General features: G+C 49.3%; 1 protein-coding gene and 1 long non-coding RNA gene across 2 annotated transcripts in view; one reads left to right on the top strand and one right to left on the bottom strand.

The window, feature by feature from the left end:
- Positions 1 to 23,112, top strand: part of LOC124076543 (uncharacterized) — a 30,337-nt gene continuing 7,225 nt past the window's right edge. Inside the window, exons 1-2 of the long non-coding RNA XR_006846381.2 lie at positions 1 to 130; positions 22,787 to 22,962. This is a non-coding gene — a long non-coding RNA (uncharacterized LOC124076543). The remainder of the gene's footprint in view (positions 131 to 22,786; positions 22,963 to 23,112) is intronic.
- Plxdc1 (plexin domain containing 1) overlaps positions 10,255 to 23,112 on the bottom strand; it is a 63,477-nt gene continuing 50,619 nt past the window's right edge. Inside the window, exons 10-14 of the mRNA XM_046420542.2 lie at positions 21,609 to 21,669; positions 20,320 to 20,455; positions 16,139 to 16,171; positions 13,946 to 14,106; positions 10,255 to 12,556 (exon numbers count right to left, since the gene is read on the bottom strand). Of these exons, the coding sequence (XP_046276498.1) occupies positions 12,437 to 12,556; positions 13,946 to 14,106; positions 16,139 to 16,171; positions 20,320 to 20,455; positions 21,609 to 21,669 (511 nt within the window). The 3' untranslated portion in view covers positions 10,255 to 12,436. The remainder of the gene's footprint in view (positions 12,557 to 13,945; positions 14,107 to 16,138; positions 16,172 to 20,319; positions 20,456 to 21,608; positions 21,670 to 23,112) is intronic.

Raw genomic sequence — 23,112 nt, forward strand, 5'->3', positions numbered from 1 at the left:
AACATGGTTGCCAGTCAATAATGCGGCTGTAACTTTACCTAGCCTGATCATGCTGTTTATACCAACTCTTAGGATCAATCTGCTATCATGGTTACCAGTGAGTGGGTGACCGGCCTGCCGTCTTGACCAGGTACAGGGCCTGCCACACTTGGGTAGATGAAATAAAACAGAGGGTCAGATTACAAACTTAAGGCTCTTTACTAAAACCCTTGGAGGATTTTTGATGGGGAAATGGAGGTAAGAGGAGGGAAGGGGCAATGGTGGGATTTGGAGATGCCACTTGTCTGGGCTGTAACTGTTCCTGGGTTCAAGGTTCTGTTGTCATTGCAAGGCTTGTGCTTGAGGTGGGGAAGGCAGAGCAGGAAACTAGACCCCTGGAGTATAAGCAGATCCTGGAAATACCTCAATGGCAGATCCCTCCTGTTGTCTGTCCTGGCCACCCACCCCTTAGCAAGGAGCCCGCGTGGCCGAGGCTGTCCTAGGACACAGGGTTCTGTCTACCTGGGCATATTTTCAGGCTCCAGCTGGCAAGGCAGCCCTGCCAATTGTTGCAGAGGAGCAAGTGCTGGAAGAAGAGCGAGCGAGATCACAGGGAATTTATTAGCATCCCAGATTCATCTTCTTTTCCTTTCTAGGCCTTCTCTCTACCTCCCCCACACCCACCTCAGCAATTTTTTCCCCCCTTAGAGTAGCTGAGGGAATCTGTCAAAGCCAGGCCAGGAGCTTGCCTTTTCTGGTATCTTTTCTAAAGACACAGCATTTAGCTCTCACCAGATGGGAACCTGTCAGCTCAGCAGGCAGATAATTATCCTTTCAGCCGTGGGAGGCCTTAGCATGAATGGCAATTCAGGCATTTGCTGCAGCTGTGGCCCCAAAGCCACAGGATAGAAGCAGTGCACACAGAACAGGCAGGATTTACCTGGGCCAGTCTGCAGGAAGTGCTGGGAGGTGGAGGTGGGAGGAGTGGGGTGTGGGGCACATTAGGGGTCCCTTCCCCAGGAAGTTGTGCAGAACTTGCTGGACATGGGCCTGGAGGCTTTCCCTTGAGACCAGGGCAAGCCAGACCATCCTTTCACCCAGCACAGTGGGCCTTCCCCTCTGGGAGGATCTTGAACTCAAGAGTAGATCTTAGAATGGACAGATTTCTCCTCATTTGCTGGAAAAATCTAGTAAGCAGCTGGCCAACAGTGGAAACTGCTATTTTAAAAGATAACGAACTCCCCATTGATGGAGATATTCAAGCAGAACTGGCTGGCTGTCTTCCAGGGATATGGCAGAGCGAAGATCAGACATCAGGGAGAGTTTGCCTCCTCTGCCTTCCAAAGCCTCTTTACCTCTATGGTTCTTATGTGGGTAGAGCACTAACTCTAAGTGATCACAGGCCCAGGGTTCAAGTCCTGGTTCCACACTTAGCCAGCTAGATGACATTGGGCAAGTCACTTAATGTTTAACGACCGATCATTATTTGAAACTAGCAGTATTCAAAAGAAATGTTTTATATATAATTTAAAATTTTCTAGTAGTCATCTTTAAAAAGTAACAAATAAAATGAATTTTAATAATTTATCTAATCCAACACATTCAAAGCGTTGTCATTTCAACATGTAATCAAATATCAAAATTATAAATGAGACGTGATTATAATCTCAATCTCTCTCTCGCTCTGGCTCTCACTAAATTTTAAAAATCTGTTGTATGTCTTGTACTTCAGCACGTCCAGACCGATCACCTTTCAGGAGCTCCACAGTCACATGTAGCTAGTGACTGTCATACTGACCAGGGCAGCTCTAAATCCTCCATCCTAGCTCTGCTTTGTGATTCTGCTTTGTCACTGTAACTCTGAGAGTTTAGTCTGCTCACCAATTTAGGCCACAAATATGCATTAAATTTTACTGTCCTCTGTTTCATCTTGCTAATTCTACTGTAAGCACCATAAAGGCAACTATTTCTTGTTTTCTGTCTTTCCAAAACTTCCCTGGGCCTGGGATAAGTGCCCAAGAACGTGTTTTAATCGACACCTTTGGGAATCCAGCAGTGAGATAATTACTTCCCTTTTACCTTCTGGTGTAGAATGCATAGGAGGTGCTTGGTACTGCCTGGACCCAAGACAATAGGCCAAAGTTAGTTCCTTGTTCTATTATTAGTGATGGGCAGAGTAGAGGTTCTCATGAGGGCTAGGTGCAAGAGGTAGTGGGACTGGGGAAAATTGTTTAGGGTGCTGATCTTCAGTTCCTTTAACCTCAAAAATGGGATGCTAGGGTCCAGGCGTGGTGACACATGCCTATAATCCCAGTGATTTGGGAGGTTGAAGCAGGAGACTTGCAAGTTCCAGGCCAATCTGGGCAACCTATTAATACCCTGTCTCAAAACAAAAAGGTCTGGTGGTGTAGCTCAGTGGTGGAGTGCTTGCCTAGCATATGGGAGGCTCTGGGTTCACTCTCCTCTTGCACACACAAAAAGGATGGCAATTCCCATCCTAGCAACCTCAAAGGAGGGCTGTGATAACCAGGTGAGATACTTTATTGAGGAAGAGCTGGGACAACTAAGATCCATATAAAGCATGATTAAATTTGCACCGCCATGCTTGCACCTGGACTGGGGAAGGACAGCAGTGACTGTTAGAGTCTGTAAACAAGTCAAAAATAACACCTGGCATTTTGCCAGGGGAATGTTAGAGTTCATAAACAAGTCTGGATGGTGCCTGGCAAAATGCCAGAGGGAGTGGTTTGAGAAGTAACAAAAGCGAGCCATTAAGTGTGGAGATTCCTTATTGGTTGACTGATGTATCTAGTTTATGCTAATTAGATAAGCTGTGTGGAATGTATAAATACTGCTCCTGTCCTGCAATAAACGGCTCCCACTCCTGCTGTATCAACGTACACAAGTTATTCGTCACCCCCTGGTTATTTTGCTGCAGCAGCCGGACTGCGGCAAGTGACTATTCTGATGGCTCCACCTGGACATGAGCTCTGCTTGTCCTGCCTTTGAGAGGTGAAGGTGTGGAGGTGTTTTGAAAGCTGTAAAGCCCTGTAGAAGGAAGCCTTGTATTATGAGTTGGTGGGATGGGGATGGGGAGCTTCGTCAAACTGATAAGGAGCTTGCTTGTTTTGTTTTTTAATTGTAGATGGACACAATATTATTTCATTTATTTTTATGTGGTACTGAGAATCGAACCCTGTGCCTCACATGTGCTAGGCAAGTGATCTACCACTGAGCCCCAACCTCAGCCTCCAGGAGCTTGGCTTTAAGAGAATGTGGGAGAAATAACTGGCGAGGGAGACCTGCATTCAGGCAGGTTCTAGTAATTGCTCCTTGTCACATCCACGTAGCTGCTTGAAAAGAAGAAACTTAGATGGGAGTAACAGAAACTGCCGTGGCGGGTATCTTCATTAACCATCAGATCTAAGCTGGAGGACTGGGAGGAGCCTTGAAGGGGCCTGGGGGAGCTTTCCTGCTCCTCAGAGTTCTCAAAGGCAAAATCGCTTCCTCAAGGGCCTGTGTGCTAAGTCACCATAAAGGAAGGAACGAGGAGCTCCTTGGTAGCTTTTGGTGCTTGATCTGAAGGCACTCAGGGCCCTGCGCCTCCCGCTCTCCTCCTGTGTTTGTATCGCAGCAGGTGATTTCCCCAGAAACCAAGGCTCTGGATGGTGAGAACGGGGCCAGGAGGAACTTGTTCTAGAAGTACTCGCAATGTCTTTGGCACTTTGCTCTGCGTGTCCTCACTTTGTGCCCTTTCTTTGTACAGAGAGCTGCCTGTGAGTCATGTATTTGGATGCTAAGGACTGGGAGTTTGTGCATTTTTTGCCAAATAACCAGAAAACCGGCAGACTCAGCCTTGAGGCCTCTGATTGTGTCCAATATTCCGTTATCCTGGGTCTGGGGACTGTCAGCCTTCTTTTCTCATGAAGGAGAGGGGCAAAGGGAGAAATGAGAATTCTTAAACTCCTTTGACCTAAGGGTTAGGAGGCTTCTCAGCCAGGCGCCAGGCCTTACCCTGCCCTCTAGGGGCCCCATAGCCCACTGCCCTTCCAAACAGCCTGCAAGAAAGCCATCTCTGCGCTTACCTTGGACTTCTGTGCCTTTGAAAGAAAATAAAAGAGGCTGAGGCAGGAAGACCGCAAATTCAAGGCCAGTCTCAGTAACTTAGTGAGACCCTCAGCAACTTAGTGACTTAGTAGTACCCTGTCTCAAAAATTAAAAAGGACTGGGATATAGTCAGTGGTAAAGCATCCCCAGATTTAGTCCCCAATATCAAAACAAAACAACAAAAAAGAAAAAAGAAAGAATAAGAACTGGGGGTGCAGCTCAGAGTAGAGACAACCCCGGTTCAGTCTTCAGTATTGCAAAAAAGAAAGAACCCTGAGGCCTGGACACTGAGTCCCTTCTCTAAAATGAGTGGTTTGGGAAGTTTCCAGGCTTTTGATTTCTGCAGGATGAATTCTGCAGTGCCTCTTCTGGGATCCTTTCTTCCCTAAAGAACCAAGAATGAGCTAGTGTTTTGAAGATAAATATAGAAAGCTAAGCATGAATGGTGACTAGATGTTTAAGTGTCTGTTTCCTTCAGAGCAGCGAGAGCTGCCCCTGGCAGGGATGGAGGCATCTGTCCCTTCCCTGGGTTAGCAGGGGGGTCTCTGAGAGGAAGATGCTTACAGTCTCAGTCTGCAGAGCGCTTTCTTCTGGAGGAAGGAACTGCCAAACGTGAAGGCAGCAGGAGGCACCAGAACAAGTGACGAAGTCCAGGAGTGTTAGCACTTCTAGTTCTGGCCATTCCCAGCCCAGGAGGCTGAGAGGGAGGATGGGAGGATCGTTTCAGTCCAGGTGTTGGGGTCCAGCCTGGGCAGCACAGAGAGGCCTGTCTGAAAAACTAAAAAAAAAAAAAAAAAAAGAAAAAGAAAGAAAGAAAGAAAAAGAAACAAAGACACCACCAAGGCTTTGGAGTGTTTGCTGAGCAGAGGAAGGTTTGACCTCAGGAAAGCCTGATGAGGAAGGTGTTGTCATTTCCATCACTCCCACTGAACTAATGCTGAAAGTGAGGCAAGGACGTTGTGCAGTGTGCGATGTCACCTGATTCAGCTCAGGCCTGATGGCCTCAGAGTCCATGTGTTCACTGTACCCTGGATACCAGCCATCAGGGTTCTCCCACTTGTCCTTTTTTTTTTTTGGCAGGGCTCGGGGTGGACCCCAGGGCCTCGCCCCTGCTACTCTAGCACTGAGCCACACCCTCCCTCTCCCACTTCCTTTGTGGACCTGAGTCATTCTTGGCCTTCACCGGACTTGGGTTTTCCCTGGGTAAAACTACCAGACTGGGAGATTGGACAGGAATGGCGTTCCGCAAGACTGAAAAACAGCAGGTCCCAGTCTTTAAGCTGTGTGGCCCAAAGGAGGGGAGCAATACCCCAAAGTCTTGGTTCCTAGAAGGCTGAGCCTGGTGCACTGAAGGCCACCCATCCCTAAGGCTCAGAGATCCAGAACTTCTAGAAGCAGAGACAGTGGCGCCTCTTCCCCACCAATTCCACTTCCTGGCTGGGAAGTGAGGCCTCCATGGAGAAAGGGACCAGGGCCCTTGACAGAAAGGGTCCATGGTATGGAGGGTCGGAGCGTGGCAGGCCCTGGCCTCAGGAGCCAATGCTGAGGGCCAAAGGCTGACTGACTTCCAGGTGCCATCTCGCTGCCTGTGTGACCTGGCTGGGGAGCAACTTCCCACTGCCACTGCCTTGCTGATTTCAGAGGGCAAAAGCAATCGGACCTGGCCTTTGGCTGTAAGGGAGCTTTACCGCTGCCCAGTTCTGTTAGAGCAGCTGCCCCTCCAGGGTCTTTGTCTTCAGGGACGGGAGGCAGAGCCAGTGGGGCCGGGAGGCTTTTTCTCAGGTCACACTAGGTTTGATGGAGAGGAGCCCCAGGGAACATAGAGGGGTGAAGGCAGGACTTGAGGAGGGATCCTTGGAGTTCCATAATGTTCCTTAGGAGAGGGAAGTCCAGGCAAAGGTTGGGTGAGAGCAGCTGTCTGTGAATTCAAATGGGATCTAGTGTGGGAGGTTGCTCAGTGGTGGAGCGACTGCTGAGCATGTGCAAGGCTCTGGGTTCCGTCCCCAGCACTGCAGAAAGAAAATAAAGTTAAAAAAAAAAAAGTGGTATCTAAATGAAAGGGACTGTAGGCCAAATCAGTAGAGGGGAAATTGGTCTAGTTCATTTTTCTAAAATATTTAAATAGTTAATTAATTCATTTTGGCATTGAAGTTTTAATTCAGGGGCCCTTTACCATTGAGCTATGTCTCCCTTTTTATTATTTATCTTAAGACAGCATCTCACTAAGTTTAGGGTCTCACTAAGTTGCTGAGGCTGGCTTTGAACTTGCAATCCTCCTGCCTCAGCCTCCTGAGTCACTGGATGACAGGGATATGTTGCTGCACCCAGCTTTTTGTGTGTGTGTATGTGTGTGTGTGTGTGTGTGTGTGTGTGTCTTACTTGGAAGTAAACCCAGGAACACTGTATATCAGTGAGCCACATCCCCAGCCTTTTATATTTTCTGTTTTGAGACAGGATCTTGCTAAGTTGCTGAGGCTGGCTTTGAACTTGCAATCCTCCTGCTTGAGCCTCCTGAGTCTCTGGGATTATAGGCATGCCAAGTTTGGATCTGTGGTTTTTCAAGGATTTCTCAACTTTTCTTAGCTTTGCTGGACATGGCGAGTCTTGCTCTTCTTGGACACTCCATCAGACCACATAGCAGTCACAGAAGGAAGACTGAGCCTGGAGGGGGAGGTGTGTTCACAAGGCTCTGCGAATATCGGATCAAATGTAATTGGCCTATATTCAGATGTCTTTTTGTGTGTGTGTTTAGCTTTGTAGAAAATGGTGAGCATGATTTAGCTATCTCTAGGGACCAAATATAAAATATCCTATGAATATCAGAAAAAAAAATCGTCACCCATAGGAATTTTTCTGGTCTTAGAAGTTGGATAAAGGGTCTCCCACCTTGCTGCACCTCCAGCCCCATGAGGATGAAGTAAACTGCTGTCCTCGTTCAAGAAGGGAAATATCATGACATGTTCACTGAGTACTTATCATTCTTCAGGTGAGAGGGTCACTAGAGTGGGGCTCAATGATGAGGAGGCAGCAGTAGTTAGGACATTTGCAAACTCTTGGGGCCATACAAAGAAGCAGAAGATATGCTCACAGTTCCAGGAGCTAAGAGTGAGGATCTGAAGTCATCGCTATGCATCTTGCTGAGGATCTCTGGAGGCCTGGAGGATTCTGTCAAAACCTACAACCTGTTTCTATACTAAAATGTGGCCTTGTGGTCCTGGCACTGCCTGGAGGTACACAGAGAAAAACCTCAAGTAGAAATGTGAAGACCTGGGTTTGGGGATTGTCTCTGTTCCTTACTAGCAAGTCAACTTAATAGTAATACCTGGCACTCTGTGGATGCTTAATGAATGCGGATTGAATGGACAAATAAATAAGTAAACCTCCTGCAGGGTCCTCAGTTTCCCCATCTTGGGAAACAGTACCTCTCCAACAGGTTATGATATGGTAGATAGAATTTTTTCTGAGACGGCACCTGTGTGGATCACACTGGGCTGCTCACATGCATATTCTGATTCAGCAGGTCTGGGGAGGGTGGTCCTGTGTCCTGCATTTCCAACTGACCCCAAGATTGCTCACACAGACTGTCTGGACACACTGAATAGCAAGTGCTCAAGTGTCAATGGGATGGGAGAGCTGTTCCAAGGAGAGAGCGTCCCTGAGGAGCCATCTGGGGTGCAGGACTCTCAGCGTTAGAAACAGGAAAGTTCTGGACCAACTAAAATAAGTTGGTCAACTTATCAGGATAATGGAAGAGAATGAGATGCTTTGGTCTAATTTCTTTTTTTTTTTTCTTTTGGTATTGGGATTGAACTCAGAAGTGCTCGACCCCTGAGCCCCATCTCCAGCCCTATTTTGTATTTTATTTAGAGACAGGTCTCACTTAGTTGCTTAGCGCCTTGCTTGTTTTGCTGAGGCTGGCTTTGAACTCGTGATCCTCCTGCCTCAGCCTCCTAAGCTGCTGGGATTATAGGTGTGTGGCCCCATGCCCCGTGCTTTAGTCTAATTTGCTCGGTGAACTGAAAACAAATAGGTGAGTGGTTTACTAAGGTCCTACCTGGGACCAATGAGTCTAGCTTGTCTTATTTCACAGAGGTGGAACAAGCCCAGAGAGGTTGAGTGGCTTGGCCCATGTCATACAGCTATTCAGGAGCAGGGCTGGGACCCAAGCTCCCACCTTCTGACTCCGTGTGTAGCTCAGCACCTCTCCACCAGTCCCCATTGGCTTTTCCAACACATTCCTCTTTATTTGGCAAACACAGTATATTTATTTATAAATTGGCTTGTTTGGAACTTGAAATTTGGCATCGTTGATTTTGGCTGTGAGGAGTTCGAATTTTTCCTCTCTTTGTTTTGGTGTGCTAAACTATGTTTTATGAGCAAAAACACAAAGTAATAAAACACAAGGAGGCTGCTAAAGTTGTTCAAATGCAAAGCATCCAGAAATGTGACAGTATCCACTTACTCAGATTTATTTTGTATCTTTAGATAGTAGATTAAAAATGAATGAGGTTGACTTCCAGGGATTTACAAACCCAATATAAGTAAATAGCAAGGGTTGTTTCCCTAGACGTTTCTTGGAGCTGGGGCAGGAGTTTGGGAAAAGTGCCCCTGATGGACCAGGGTCTGGTAGATGTTCATATGCTCCCAAGGTCAGGTCCTTGGGAAGATGTCAGTCATCAGGACCAAGGTATATGCATCCCAAAACCTTAGCATTTTATTTTGCACACAACGGAGGTTGTAAAAGATTATTGCCTTTAAAAAAATTAACACTGAGAATTCACACGAAATATGTGAATACTTTCTTTTTAGGGCAGCGAGGGTACCTTTAGTCCCCAGGTCCTCCTTGATGTGCTAAAAATTCAGGTAGTTTGAGAGAAAAAAACTGATGTGACCTTGATTCTTTTGGTGTAGGCTCTCGTGGCCAGGGAGTCCGTTCCGGGACCTGGGAAACAGTCTTAGCCCTGCAGGTGAATGGTCAGCTCAGGGGTGAATGCTGCATTTGAACAGTGTGATTGGCTGGCAGCTTGTGCCATTGTCTTAATTAACAAACTCAGCAAAGGCTGAGTACAGCTACAGCTTGTCCAATGTTTTTTAAAAATAAAATGTGTGTGTGTGTGTGTGTGTGTGTGTATGTATAACACATGATGCAGGGGAACCCTAGTTAAACATAAAATTTAAAAAAATTGTATTCAAAGGTCCATCAAGAACCTTCATAGTGACCAGAGGACATTTTTTTTTTTTTAAAACCTCAGGCTCAGGCTGAGACCTGAACAAGTGGCCTCCAGTGTTCCAGGGCCTGCTGGGCCAGCTGGGTGATACCTGATTATGGCCTGAGGGTGCTGGGGTTGATGTCTGGGCTCACGTGACTTGTATTTTAGGATCAGAAACCCCACAGCCCTTACTGGACAAATCCACAGATCTAGGAGTGGCTGAATGAAGGCTGTGCTCACAGCCTGATTCTAGGTGTCTTCTTGAACTTGGTGGCCTCTGCATTCCTCTTCATATTCCCATTTTTCATTTAGCTCTCTTAAGGGTTCTGATACAAAACAGAGCCTTCCTAAAACCTTCTGATCTCTGAGCAACATGGAAAACATCACGGTCCTATTTCACAGAGTCGGAGCTTCCTGTTAGTGATGGACTTTTGTGGACTCTGACCCCTCAGGATCCCCAAAGATGCCATGTAGAGGAGGCACCTGCCAGTCACCTGCTTTCCCTGGAGAGTATATATGCCTGTGGGGTGGAAAGGCCTGGAAATCTGGTTGGTGGTGCACAGTATCTGAGGTACTCACTCCCTCGTCTTGTTAGATGGGCAGCCAGACTCCGAGCAGTGACCCTGAGACCCTTGTCTCCCTCTGGTCACTCACTCTTGAAGCAAAACACTCACCATTGCTACCCAGTTAACCTGCTCTAAGCCTTGGGGTCCAATGCCTGGGTCTGTATAAGAAATACTTATCTTGTCTGAGACCCCGAGGATAGCCAGGGCCCAGCATCAACTATGAGGTGCTTGGCTCTGTTTCTTGGGAGTCTTGATCTAAGTGTTTTGGCTTGAGAAATCCATTAATGTCCAGGGGCTATTATTGTCCAGAGGCCTCACTTAGTGACACATCTTTAGTTCTTTTTTTTTTAATATATATATTTTTTAGTTGTAGACAGACACAATATCTTTATTTTATTTATTTTTTCTATGTGGTGCTGAGGATCGAACCCAGTGCCTCACACATGCTAGGCAAACGCTCTGCCAAGTGAGCCCCAGCCCCAGCCCTCATCTTTGGTTTTAACAGCTCCACTGCCCTCGCCACTGACACTCCAGGGGTCATCCAGGTTTCTGTGGCCAGGGCCAAGGCATCCCTTCTCCACCGGCAGTGGCTAGGGGCAGAGGTCTCCCGGTCACCGGGCCCCTTTTCCACTGTCAACATTCTTTCCCTTCAGGAATCCAGAATGGGTGAGTGAACACTGGGAAAAACTGTGCTGGAGTTTGGGAGTGGGGCAAATGGTGCTGCCCACTGCCGTAGGCCACAGCAGGAGCTTCCTGCTGGACATTTTAGGCATGGCCATCACAGATGCTTTGCTACTGAGTCTGAGCCAAGACGGCCGGAGGTCTGGGTGCAGGCCACTGTTGGGAGAGCATTACCCATCTTTCTGTCTTCTGAAGTTTGCAAAGAACTCTTCTCTGCTGCATTGTCGTTTTTCTTTCTCAAATGCGGATTCCCCTTCCCCTACCCCCTCTCCCAGCCCTTTCTTCTCCTATTAGTGAAGCAGGACAGAGGACCAGTGGGCTTCCACTCTGGTTGTCTTTAAAGTCCTGACTGCAGATAAACCGTGAAGCAGCTAGAAAACCATCCGTCAAGGCTTCCCATGCGTCTGGCTATTTGCACTGCCTACCCCCACCCCTCCAAAACACACACACACACACACACACACACACACACACTGAATTGCCAGATGCTCTAACTCTTCCTTTGCAGCCTCCCAGTGACCGGCACAAAGGGGGTGACTAACTGGATACTGTGACTTAACATTTATTTGTCTTTTTTATTTTTTTTTTTCCACTTAGAATGAGGGTGAGCTCTAGATTTTAATTTCCAGTGCCCTTCAGAAGCAGCCCTGGCTCCTCTCAGGGACAGAAGTCCCTGAAATCAGGCTGAGTTTGGGAGTCTGCACTCCCTGCCCCCAAAACTTCTTGCAGAGCAAGGGAGATGGTGGGACATTTCCAGGTCAAGGTCTTAGGTAGAAAATTCTCCCTCTGGTGCTGGCTTCCTCTATCTCACCTGCCCTGCAGCTTTGCTGCTCAACAGGATGCCAACAGAAGATCCCCCCGGCTGGGTGGGTGTCAAGGAATCCTCAAGTTCCCCCGTTTGTCCCTAATGGCTATAGAAATCCAGTTCAGAGAAAGAAAAATATGAACTAAGCAAGCTCTGCCTTTAGAGGTACTTACTGGCACCGACCGCAGTACAGGCCAGTGGATAAAATGGGCACCAGACATACTGATGGGAAAAGGAGCCCCACATGGGGCGTGGGCTACCCAGGGCTCAGCCCGCCAGGTGGAACCTGGGCGCAAAGCTTGGCTGTAGGTTGCGCTTGCTCAGATGCACAAGTCCTGGGAAGGGAGCCAAGTCTGAAATGCAGATTTCCCCACAGCTGCGTCTTTTTCCTCTCTCTCTCTTTTTTTTTTATAAATAATTATTTTTAGTTGTAGTTGGACACAGTACCTTTATTTTTTCTATTTATTTTTATGTGGTGCTGAGGATCAAACCCAGAGCCTCGCGCGCACTAGATGAGCACTCTGCCGCTGAGCCCCAGCCCCAGCCCCTTCTTCCTTTCCTCTTACTTGGCTTCTCTCCCATGATGACATGTCCTAAGGGCTTAGATCTTCACAGATGGAGAGAACCCCTTCTTTGGCTTCCAGAGCCACAGAAGCTGGGGCTAAGTGCGCTGCCTCCAGAGCCAGGAGGACCAGCTCTTGAGTCTAGGCCCTGGAACGCAGCAGTCCTGCCCCAGGCTTTTTAGTGAGCCTGTGATCTACACAGGAGCCTCAAGAGGCCGGAAGGTCATGAGGCCACCTCCAGTGGGGAGGTAGGTCTGGGACAACTAGAGAGTAGATCATTGAGAGAACCAAGGGGAGACCCCTCTTATTAAACAGGATGAGATTAGGTGATTGTTCCTTTAAACCCCCCCATGGTTGCTGTGCTGCCCCCTCTTTAGCTGGGCTGTGGGCTAAACTGCGGCCCCAGCACCACAAGCCACCCATCTCCTCTTCTGGGCCCAGGTGCTTGGAGAAGGCCTGCAAAAGTTACTTCTTCTCTTTGCACAGCGCATCTTTTATGGCCATCCTGGGTTTTCTTGCCTGGCCTCAGCACTGCTCGGCCTCCACAAAGCCCTCCTTCTCATGGCCCGAGGGCTCCACCTCAGTGTAGGTAGAGTGGTTGGGGTGGTTGCGGAACTTCATGGCTGGCCAGTGGTGAGGTCTCCGCTGCAGGGGATTCGGGGGCAGAAACAGAGTCAGCAGACATGATCTCTCCATGGGGACCCCACCACCAAGGGACAGTGCCATAATTCTTTCTTATAAGGACTCTGGGGTGCTGGGACCCACTGGGCTCCAGGTGATAGTCAGGGCCACTCTCTCCAAAAGGCTCCCCACTGTCACCCCTTGACCACTGGAGCCAGTGTTTGGAAGGAGAACATTTGATCCCTCACTGTGTGGTCTACACAACTGTTGCTGAAGCTTTGAGCTATGGGTCAGAGATGACTGGAATGATCTGGGAGGCTCTGGAAATGCCAAGATAACCCTCCAGACAGCATAGGTTCTGCATCAGAGGGAACCGGGGGCTTACTGAAATGCAGGTTCCTGGGCCCAGCTTAGACCTACTCCATCAGAGTCCCTGTGGCCTGGGGATCTTCAGTTCCCAGGTGATACCCAGATAGGCTAAGACTTCAGAAAGACTGATGAGGACCCATAAGGTCAGTGAGTTTGTGACCTGTGCAGAGGAGACTGAGATGCCAGAGGGCCATGGCTGTGCCCCTCTGAAAAGCTTTGAAATGATCCTTTTTAATAAGGAGCATAAGGAAAGTTCTCTCTGATAACTTTTAAGGAATTCCCAAAGGGTACCACTGGCTTGCAGCCTTCCGGAGGGCAAGGACAGTATCTTAGTTATCTTTGTGTCCTCAGCTCCTAGCAAAAACCATGGACACACTGTAAACACTCAGCTAATTCTATGAAATGAGCCATATCTTCTGGGAGCTAATAACCCAGCTTAGAGTGGAGGGCTGGACAACAGCTGCTGGACTCTGTGGCTCAGAGTGCTGGGGATTGAGTCTTCCTTCCCGTGTGGCACCTCGGCTGGCCCCTCAGCGTTCTGGGACATTTGGAACCGCAGTATCCTCAACTAAAACTCCCAGAGAGCACAGCCCTCATTACCATTTCCACTTTTCATTTGTCATCTAAAAAAATCCAAAGCAGCAGCAAAAGAGGTTGGTTCTATTATGGCTCCAAATAAGTCCCAAGTCTGCAATTTGGGCAAGAATCATAAATCATTAGGGAACGGCTGCCCAGCCGCTAAATGGGCTCTATATAGTATTTTTGGCCTTCAATCTTTCCTCTGGGGACTTTTCTAGTTTCACAAATGGGGAAACAAAAGCAGACAGGCTGTTCTAGGGACAGAGAGCCAAGAGGCTGAACCCTGGGGGTGATGGGCACAAAGGGCACCAACCAACCACTGAGAGATGTGCCAGGAGGGGGCTGGTGTAGGTTTCTCAGGCAGGTGATGTGTGAGAGGTGCAAGGGGAAAAGGTGGGTACCCAATGGCCTTGGAATCCCTGATACAGAGTGGACGGCAGAACCGAGACCACATTCTACACTGACCTCAATGAAGAACAGCGCAGCATTAGAGTTGGGGTGGCCATTAATGTAAATACCAGCCAGGATGATGGCTGCCACCAGAAGGATGGCCAGCACGATGCCCACGATGGTGCCCAGGTGCACAGGGGGGCCCTTTGTCTTTGGGGACAGGTTGTCCTGGAGACCTGTGGAGAGACCATTAGGGTAGGGAGGGGCTGCAGGGGAGCAGGAAAAGTTGGGCCATGGAGTCTTGGGTTCTAAAAAAGTCCCAGAGATGAGAGTCCACAGGACCTTTGGGTCCACTTATCAAAAACATGAGAAAGGTGGGACAGAAACTGGCGGAATTGGGAGGAGTACAGCATTCACGTTGTTCTTAGCACCTCTCAGGAGGTTTTCCAAAACCACTTAAAAGCTGTTCAAATGCCAAAGGATCGTAAGGGAAGTTCTCTTGAACATCTGTGTCACACAACCACCTTTAAAGAATTCACAAAGGGTATGTGACGGTTAAGAGTTTGGGATCTAAGATTTGGCTGCTTGAGTTCAAATCTATCCTCTGCCATGCACTAGCTACGTGATCTCGGGCAAATTATTAACCTCTGTGCCTCCATTATCACTTCTGTAGAACAACAACAGTAATAATAACAACAATAACACTTAATAGGATTATTGTGAGGGTTAAAATGAGATGTCATATCAATCACTGAGGACATGATGAGCATCTTAGAAGACCCAATAAGTATCAACTATTATGATAGCAAAGGACGATATTTCTACTTGTCACTGTCAACCAAATTGAGACACCCTGGAGGGCAGGGTCAGGATCTTATTCATCTTTGTGTCCTCAGCTCTTAGGCGAAATGATGGGCACGCAGTTGAGCTCTATGGAACGGACTAGGTCCCCTGAGATCTAACAGTCAGCAGGCACTCTCCGAGGACATCTCAGTGTTTGGAATGCATCCCAAGGAGGAGCGGAAGTTTCCACGGACCAGAGAGCTGGGAGCCCCTCCAGTCCCACTCTTTCCTGTGTGACTGAGGGAATGGAAATGAAGGTTAGCGATTTGCCCAAGGACACACCAGTCCAGGGCCAGCCCTAGGCAGCCTGGTTCCCTGACATTACCTGGGGACTGTAGGGATGACAAGGTGGAGAAGACAGGTGAGTATGTCAGCCACAGAAATCTTGAGCCCTTTTTACACACCAGTGGGCGAAATGGGAGGCAACAGAGGGTGAGGGCTTTTAATAGGACGTGTTCAAAATCATTGTCCTCCTAGCCCCTGCTCTCTGTCACTCGGTAAGCTGAGGAAACTCGGGAGAGAAGCTATCCAGGCACCGCAGAGCTTGGCTAGTGCCCCCATGCCAAGAGGTGGGAAGAGTTGAGGTAACACATGTCACAAGCCAGTCTCCCAGACCTGCTGGCCACCAGCCCACAACCTGCTGCCACCCTGGTGACTTCACAGGCAGGACTTGGTTGACTGGATGTGCAGCCCTCCACCCACAACATTCCCTCTGTGCCTCCCTCTGTCCCTCCTGCTGCCTGAAGAGGAGCAATGGCGCCCTCTCTGGTGGAAGATGCATCCAACTGCACTGCCTTAATAACCTCTCCTCCTGAGGGAATCAGAGAACAACCTCTGGCCTGCAGTAGGAAGGGGCGCCTCGCCCTCACAGCAGCTGCAGCAGAGCCTAGCTGGCCCCAGGCGATGGGCAGGGGAGGAGGGCCCCCATCACCCCACAGCTTATCCTCCCAGGCATCCCCGAGGCTGGATGAACCTGCCTTCTGGTGCTCTGCAAAGCTTATGATGGGACAACTTCTGTGTGCTGTGGGCCAACCCACAAGGGAACTTGTCAGAGAAATTGCTTCCCCTCGCTGACTAGGAGGCCCATGGGGAGGGGGGGCCATGGCCACCGGCCCCACCAGCCATGTCTGCCCAGGCTCAGACTTTCCCCTCCCACCTCTTCAGGGCAGCTAATATTCAAGAGTGGGAGGCCAGGAGGAACCTCTGGAGGATCTGACTAAGATAGAAATGTTTGGGTAGACATGTTCCTTCAATCTAGGGGCCTGTGCCCAGAGTGCCCCCTGCCTTCCCACCTAGCAGGAGGTCTGGGCCGTTCACATTGGCTGCTTTGCTCCTCCTCTTGGCCACAAAAAGAGGCCCAGTGCACCCTCTTGGGTAGGGCAGACCCAGGGGTACGGGGAAGAGGGCAGGTGGTTCTATACTCACCATCTCCTGCGTAAGGGCTCAACTTGGTGTCATCTTCAAAGAGAGAAGACAAAGGAGCAAGATTAGTGGAATCACTATGCTTTTGTCTCCCTGGGTCTGGATGGGATTTTAGGAGCTTTGGTTCAGCTGAAGTGCAGAGAGGGGAGGTGACTTGCTTAGAGTCTCACAGCAATGCAAGGGTAGAAGGCCAGAGCAAGTCGGGCTGACATTCCTGTCAATTATTGACTCATTCAACAAATATTTATTGAGCATTTACTGTGGGCTGAGCCTTGGGAATAGGTGCTGGTGACACTGCAAGTAACAGACATGGTCCCTGCCTTCGAGGAATAACAGGTGGGAGAATGGAGGACTCACAATGATAGGCATGTAGCAATGATAGAGCACATGCCTAGCATGCCTGAGACTCTGGGTCAAAATAGACAAAACCCACATGATGCTGAGCACAATGGCGTACACCTGTAATCCTAGCAGCTTGGGAGGCTGAGGTAGGAGGATCATGAGTTCAAAGCCAGCCTCAGCAATGGCGAGGCACTAAACAACTCAGTGAGACCCTGTCTCTAAATAAAATACAAAATAGGGCTGGGGATGTGGCTCAGTGGTTGAGTGCTCCTGAGTTCAATCCCCAGTAACCAAAAAACAAAACAAAACAAAACAACAACAACAAAAAAAACCACACAAAAAACAAAAAACAAAACTTGGTCAGTTGAGAGTAGTAAACTAACCGGGGACAGTGGCCCATGCTTATAATCCCAGCTCCTTGGGAGACTGAGGAAGGAGGATCAGAAGTTCAGAACCAGACTCTGCAACTTAGCAAGACTCTGTCTCAAAATAAAATAAAAAGAAATGGGGGTGTACCTCAGTGGTAGGGTGCTTGCCTAGCATGTGTGGGGCCCTAGTTAAAAAAAAAAGAAGAGGAAAAAGCAATTCCCCAAAATTGAAAGGAAAATAAAATTGTAGATTTCTACAGGTGAATTTTCTTCCAGAATTTCAATAAATAAGAACTTTTTGAGCAGAACTTCAAACCTATTTTTTAAAAATAGTAACTTACTTTTTAAAACAACTTTATTTTATGTATCTATATTTTTATGCGGTGCTGAGGATCAAACCCAGTGCCTTACACATGCTAGGCAAGCGCTCTGCTACTGAGCCACAACCCCAGCAAGTTGACAACAATGAATTGGCTAATAAAAACTGACCAAAATAACCTAAATATCACTGGGCATAACTTGATTCAGAAGAACATGAGAATATAGACCATTGAAAATCCATTGTAGCCTGGTCCACACTTACCTCTGGTAGACAAAAGGACATGGTGCCTGTCACAGTCCCTCCCATAGAGCCACTGAAGGTGGATTCACTGGGCCCACCACAGCCTCTTTCCTACTCACCAAGGACTGGTTCCCAGCTGCCATCTTGCCAGAACTCCATGGAATGCAAATTGGTTCCCTAATTAATGGGTTGAGGTATCATCCCATGAAACTCACAGAGGAAGAAGTGCATGTAGTGTTTATCGAATGAGAGGTCATTTTTCTGTAGTTACCTGTCCCTTCTTGCTGCTACCAATGTGATCTGTCAGCTGCTTATAAGATGAGCCCTTGTACTACACACAGCTCTTCTGGGCTTTGTGCCAGTAATTTGCCACTCAGAGGTGGTGTGGCCCCCTGGAGTGGGCAGCATTCAGTTGCAAGTGAAGAACTTGGAGTCCAGCCCCCAGGCCTCCTCTCCCCTGGTCCTCTCTGCTCTCCGACTCTGCACGTCCCCCAGGAAAGCTGCATCCCCTTGGTTTATAACATTTCTCCATTACAGACTGTTCCACAAGATGAACTGCACCAAACAGACTCCATCCCACGCCTGTCTCCTAAGTGCCCCACAGTGATAGGGCTGGGGTCAGTGGTTGAGTGCTCCTGAGTTCAATCTCCAGTAAAAAAAAAAAAAAAAAAAAAGGACTTGATTGGTTGAGAGTAGCAAACCAGCTGGGTACAGTGGCCCATGTGCGGCGGGCGGGCGGGCACCTGGCCTCAGTTCTGTCAAGATGCCTTGAGAGCTAGGCATGTGGGGGGCAGTCATCATTAAAAGATCTCTATTATGTGGTGCTGGGGATCAAACACAGGGCCTTGAGGGTACAGGGCAACTGCTGTACCCCTGAGCCACCTCTCCAGCCCCAAAGTTCTTGACAATATTAGCCACCTCCTCCAGGCCTGGAAGGACGTGGAGCCATAATCCTCCTCACTTACTGTAATGCTTTTTGTTGGGAACTGTTACACAGCAGGAGTGAGGCCAGTTCCTGGCCTGGTAGGATCCAGACAACAAAATGGGCAAACAGAATCTGCTGCCTCTGTGAGGGACAGCCACCACAGTAGCGACAGAGCACTAGTCCCTGCAATCCCAAGTTATTACAAGTCAGGATTTAGAACAGGCCCCCAGATGCTGTGTCCTGGGCTCTCCGTGCCCACCACCACCACCCTTCAGCCTCTGACACTGTGGCTCAACCAAATGGTGAAGTCCTGAGTGAGTTGAGGGAGCTATCTGCTCCCCCAGCCCAGTGCCAGCCGGAGCGTGCCCTCAAAGCATAGGGTGGACTGAGGGAGACTGGCCAAGGGTTGCTTCCTTCTGGTGGAGCTTCCCTTCACTGGAGGGTCACCCCTGCACTTGGCTGCTAACTCCCCAAGGGCCAGGTCTCTTTGTGCTTCCTCTTCATTTAATCCCTGGAAGCAGCACACCTCAGCTCTCAGTACCTGAGTCTGAACCGCCCCTTGCTATTTCCCAACAGCCTCAGGGTGACCAAGCCACCCGAATCTGCTTCACGTGTCCACTTTTGGCTCTATTCCCTGTACCCTGAATTGACACCAACCATTTCCATCTCTTTCAGCACTGAAAAAGGCAGTGGGGTCAAGGGGAAGGAGAGCAGCTTTTGGAGCCAGATGAGACTTGACTCCATCTCTTCCTGGCTGGGTGGCCCTGGGCAAGTCATCTATCTCTCTGAGTCTTAATATCGTCTCTATAAAATGGAGACATAACAATATCAACATCCAGAATGTTTAGGAGGACTAAATATTAATTTGTACATGACTGTAGTAACCTACCCTTCACATGGCCAGTCCCCCAAGATATTAGCTCTTTCTCTCATATCTCATTCTCCTCTGTGACTTCACTCTGGCCAGGAGACCCTGATTTAGTTCTTCAGTTCACTGGGCAATATTTAGAAAGGTGGGGGCACCTCATGTAGGCCTGAGTCACCTACTTTGCTCCTTATAAGCCTATTTCCTTATGGGTAAATTAGGATGATGGCTAAATATTTTAAAATACTGACTTTTTCCTTCTTTCCTCCTGTTATTCCTTCTAAGCAAGTGTTTGGCTCAGAGGAGGCTAAGAGCTCATAATCCTTCAGTCTTTCTTTAAGGGAAAGGGGCTTTCAAATCTAGAAGAGATATATTGGAAAAGGATAAGAGAGGAATTTCTCAGAGATAAGCAAAGAATCCTTGAGGAATTTGGGAGAAACTAAAAGATCTCGGGCTCCTGGATTGGAGGAGGCTGCACAGAGCCCCCAGGGGACGGGGAGCCGGAAACTACCCAGGACCTCTGGCAGTTTCAACCAAGAGGCCTTGAGATGGCAAAGAAGCCCGGGGACTGCCTGGTCTGAATAGGCAGTATGAATGGTCACCAACCCAAGATGGAGGACATCAGGGGCCCACCTGGACCCTCTGCTGGAGCAGGGGCCAAGGCCAGAAGAGCTCCTGCCAAGTGGGGTCTGAGAGTCAGAAGCAAGTTACAGAAAAATCAAACAACCTCTCTCTCACCTCTTAGTGTGGGGCTTAAGTTCAAACCTGCTGTAAGAATGAGACCTCCCAGAACCTGTGAGGATTACTATCAAGATTGACCCAGGTGACTTATAGAAATGCCTGGCCCTGGGCTGGGACATTAATTCTCCCCTCTCCACAGTGAATTCCACCCCTCGCTCTGATGCAGGTCAGCACAGTGGTTATAGCCCAAGTGGTTATAGCCCATTCTACACCTGCCTCTGCTGCTCACCAGCAAGTGAACTAAGCGCTCTGGGCTTCAGTCCTTTATAAGAGGGCAGGGCAATGTCTGTCCCATGAGATGGTCCCTGTGAGGGCCAGTGAGTGCTTCAGGCAATGGTTCTTCCCAGGTCCCCCGCCAGCCGACCCCAGCTCTAGCCTTACCTTCAGTGGTAAGGCTGTCAATGAAGAGGGAGGAGGAAGTGGTGGTGAGGTCGCCGTCCAAGGGGCCAAAGGAGCTGTCAGGGGAGGCCGAGTAGTGGTCCTCATCCTGGAAGTCCTCGCACGTACTGCCCTCTGCCTAGAAGAGAGACCCCCCCGCACTGCTGCCTGGCTAGAGTTGGGCCCTGGATGCATTTAAACCTTCCACTTAGTCTGACCACTTGGGAAAGCTGAGATGAAGGCTTGCTTGAGCCCAGGAGTTCAAGGTCAGCCTGGCCAACCTAGGGAGACTCCAGTTCAAAAAAAGAAAACAAAACGAACAACAACAACAACAACAACAAAAAAACCCTTTACTTTATCCTACAAGTGTCTTATCTTACAGGGCAATTTATCAGTCAGCTGCTTCAAATTCTTACTCAAGGAAGGAGCTGAGAGGCCAATCTTGAATAAATAGAGCAAATCTGGACATTCAGCACAGCCAACATCAGAAAGGGGAGGTTGGACAGATTTTTTTTGTTAAGGCCAGAAAAAGACAGCTTTCCCCGGCCTGGACTAATAAAAGAGGTCGCGGCAAGGGCGTGGCAGTGGGCCTATAGGGTTCATGTTTAAATGCTGAGTCCAGAGCCTCGTAGCTGTGAGAGGCAGGCCTGCTCCTCACACTCTCCCCTCTGACCAAGGGGGGCACTGGCCTCCAGCTTCAAGGTCAAGTTAAATAAGAGCACGTGTAGGGCAGCGCCGTGAGGCGCTCCCACTTCAAGACGAGGAAGAGGACGGGAGCAAAGAAAGATGCAGTGAGCTCTGCGTCAGCCCAGGGTATGAGAGCAGGATGCTCCCCACCCAGAATCATTGCTGGAAAATTCTAGTAATGAGAAGGAACGGGTCAGGATTCTAAGTGGGAGGTGCCTGGAACGACCCTCCACACCCCCAGGATGACTGCCTCCCTCAAAAGCCAGAGGCCTAGAGCCTCGGCAGGTGCACAGCCTCTGGAGGAGCCAGCTGGAACTGAGGCCCTGCCTCTACAGGCACCAGAGGAGTTCCCGAGGAGCTGCCTGCTGAAAGCCAAGTCCCCAGAAGCAGTTGTCTTGGGGACCCACAGAGTCCTCTAAAGCCTTCCAGAGTGGTCTAATTGGTTCAGAGCAATCTGGAAAACAAATCTTAGCTGGAGGAGAGAATAATGACACCTCAGGCTGAAGACACCTTGAAAAGAGCTCCCTGGGGAGGGGCCTGCTGGCAGACCTCCTTCCCCTCACCGGCACAGGGCCACGTCACAGCAGAGCACACATGCTTCTCACCTCCTGGGCACAGCCATAGGCCAGCCATTCCTGGCGATAGCGGTCGAAACCACTGGAGCACCTGCAAGGGAGTTAAAAAGTTAGAGAAGTGAGGGGACCGGAAGAGAAGCCCTCCACTTTCATGTCCCCTATTCAGTACGTCTCTGAAGACAGTTAGGAGGGGCTCAACTCCTGGTCAAGCTCCCCAGGTGCAGGAGGGAGGGGAGGATGTTTGTGTATCCCCACCTTTTTTAGGACCAGCTCTCGGGATCAAGGCCACAGCTGCCCAGATGTGTGTGTGTATGTGTGGTGTGTGTGTGTGTGTGTGTGTGTGTGTGTGGTGTGCAGGGACGCATGACCTCTGATGACTTTTAAGTCTGTTTGACTCTGCTACCGTGGCATTCCTGGAACTGGAGGAACTCATACTCATTCGCCAGGCTCCCCATTATTCAGGGGCCTCAACTTCGAAGCAGAGGCTGGTGGAGGGTGGGCATTGGAAGAGGCTGGCCTACGCTCCCTGTGTGATCATTAAAGGCAGAAATAAGGGTTCTGCTGGAGGCTGGGAGAGGTGAAAAACAGGCTGACCCGGGTCTCTGGAGAGGACACTGTGCAGCTCAGCTGGGTCGGAAGAGACCAAGTGCCTCCCTTGGGAAAGGGTGGGATACAAGGGTGAACCAGAGAAGGTTCTCCACGGCATCAAGGGCTCAAATTGCCCTTCTTCACTCTTTGGTGCCAGGGGAAGCAGCAAGCTTTACTTGAGTTCAGGGACATCTGCATGGGAAGAATAACATCCTGAGCCACCAGGGCAGAGAAAGATTCCCAGCAAGTTAACTCCACACCAGCAGCCCCTGCCCATCAGTCCAAGACCCAGCGAGGCCAAAGTTGAGGTTTTCTGAGGACCTCTAGTCTTTCCTTTCAGAGGTATCCAAGCTGCTCCTCCTGAGCAGGGGTGCCTGCACTGCACCAGCCACAGGCTCCTTCTCTCAGGCCTCCAGGACCACTACTTTGGGGGATAGAGAATTAGGGGAGTTATTGGAAGCTGGGGACCAAAGTTTCTTTTAGACTAGGCTGATTCTTTCCAGGATTAAGCCTTCAGTACAGGTCTAAGAGCATCACATTCTAAACCCTGAGCCAGTCAACCCAGACTCAGAGAGGGGCATGAGAGATGGCCACTTACTGAATGTCTCTTTGAATGCCAGGTGCTGCCCCAGACACGGCTCCTCCAGCACCATTTCTTAGGATTCTCACAATGACGTTGGAAGGCAGCGGTTATGACCATCAGTTCCTGAGCTAATACAGGAACTGAGGTCACCCTTAGACTCCACAGTGGGCCTTGGGGACCACTTTAGGATGACAGAAAGACACTTTTTCCATGGTAAGTGAAACTGTCTAAATCAGATCCAGCCCCAAGCAGGGAGGGTAAGCCCTGGGAGGCTACAGAGAGCAGAGGAGATGAAGGGGAGGGGAGAGGAGAACCAGGGTCCTCTATCAACCCTGCCCTCTGGCTCTAGGGCACTAGGGTCAG

Source organism: Marmota monax, unplaced genomic scaffold (assembly GCF_021218885.2).
Source record: "Marmota monax isolate L192 unplaced genomic scaffold, Marmota_monax_Labrador192_F-V1.1 WCK01_AAM20220418_F8-fsc00064, whole genome shotgun sequence".
Lineage (NCBI taxonomy): Eukaryota > Metazoa > Chordata > Mammalia > Rodentia > Sciuridae > Marmota > Marmota monax.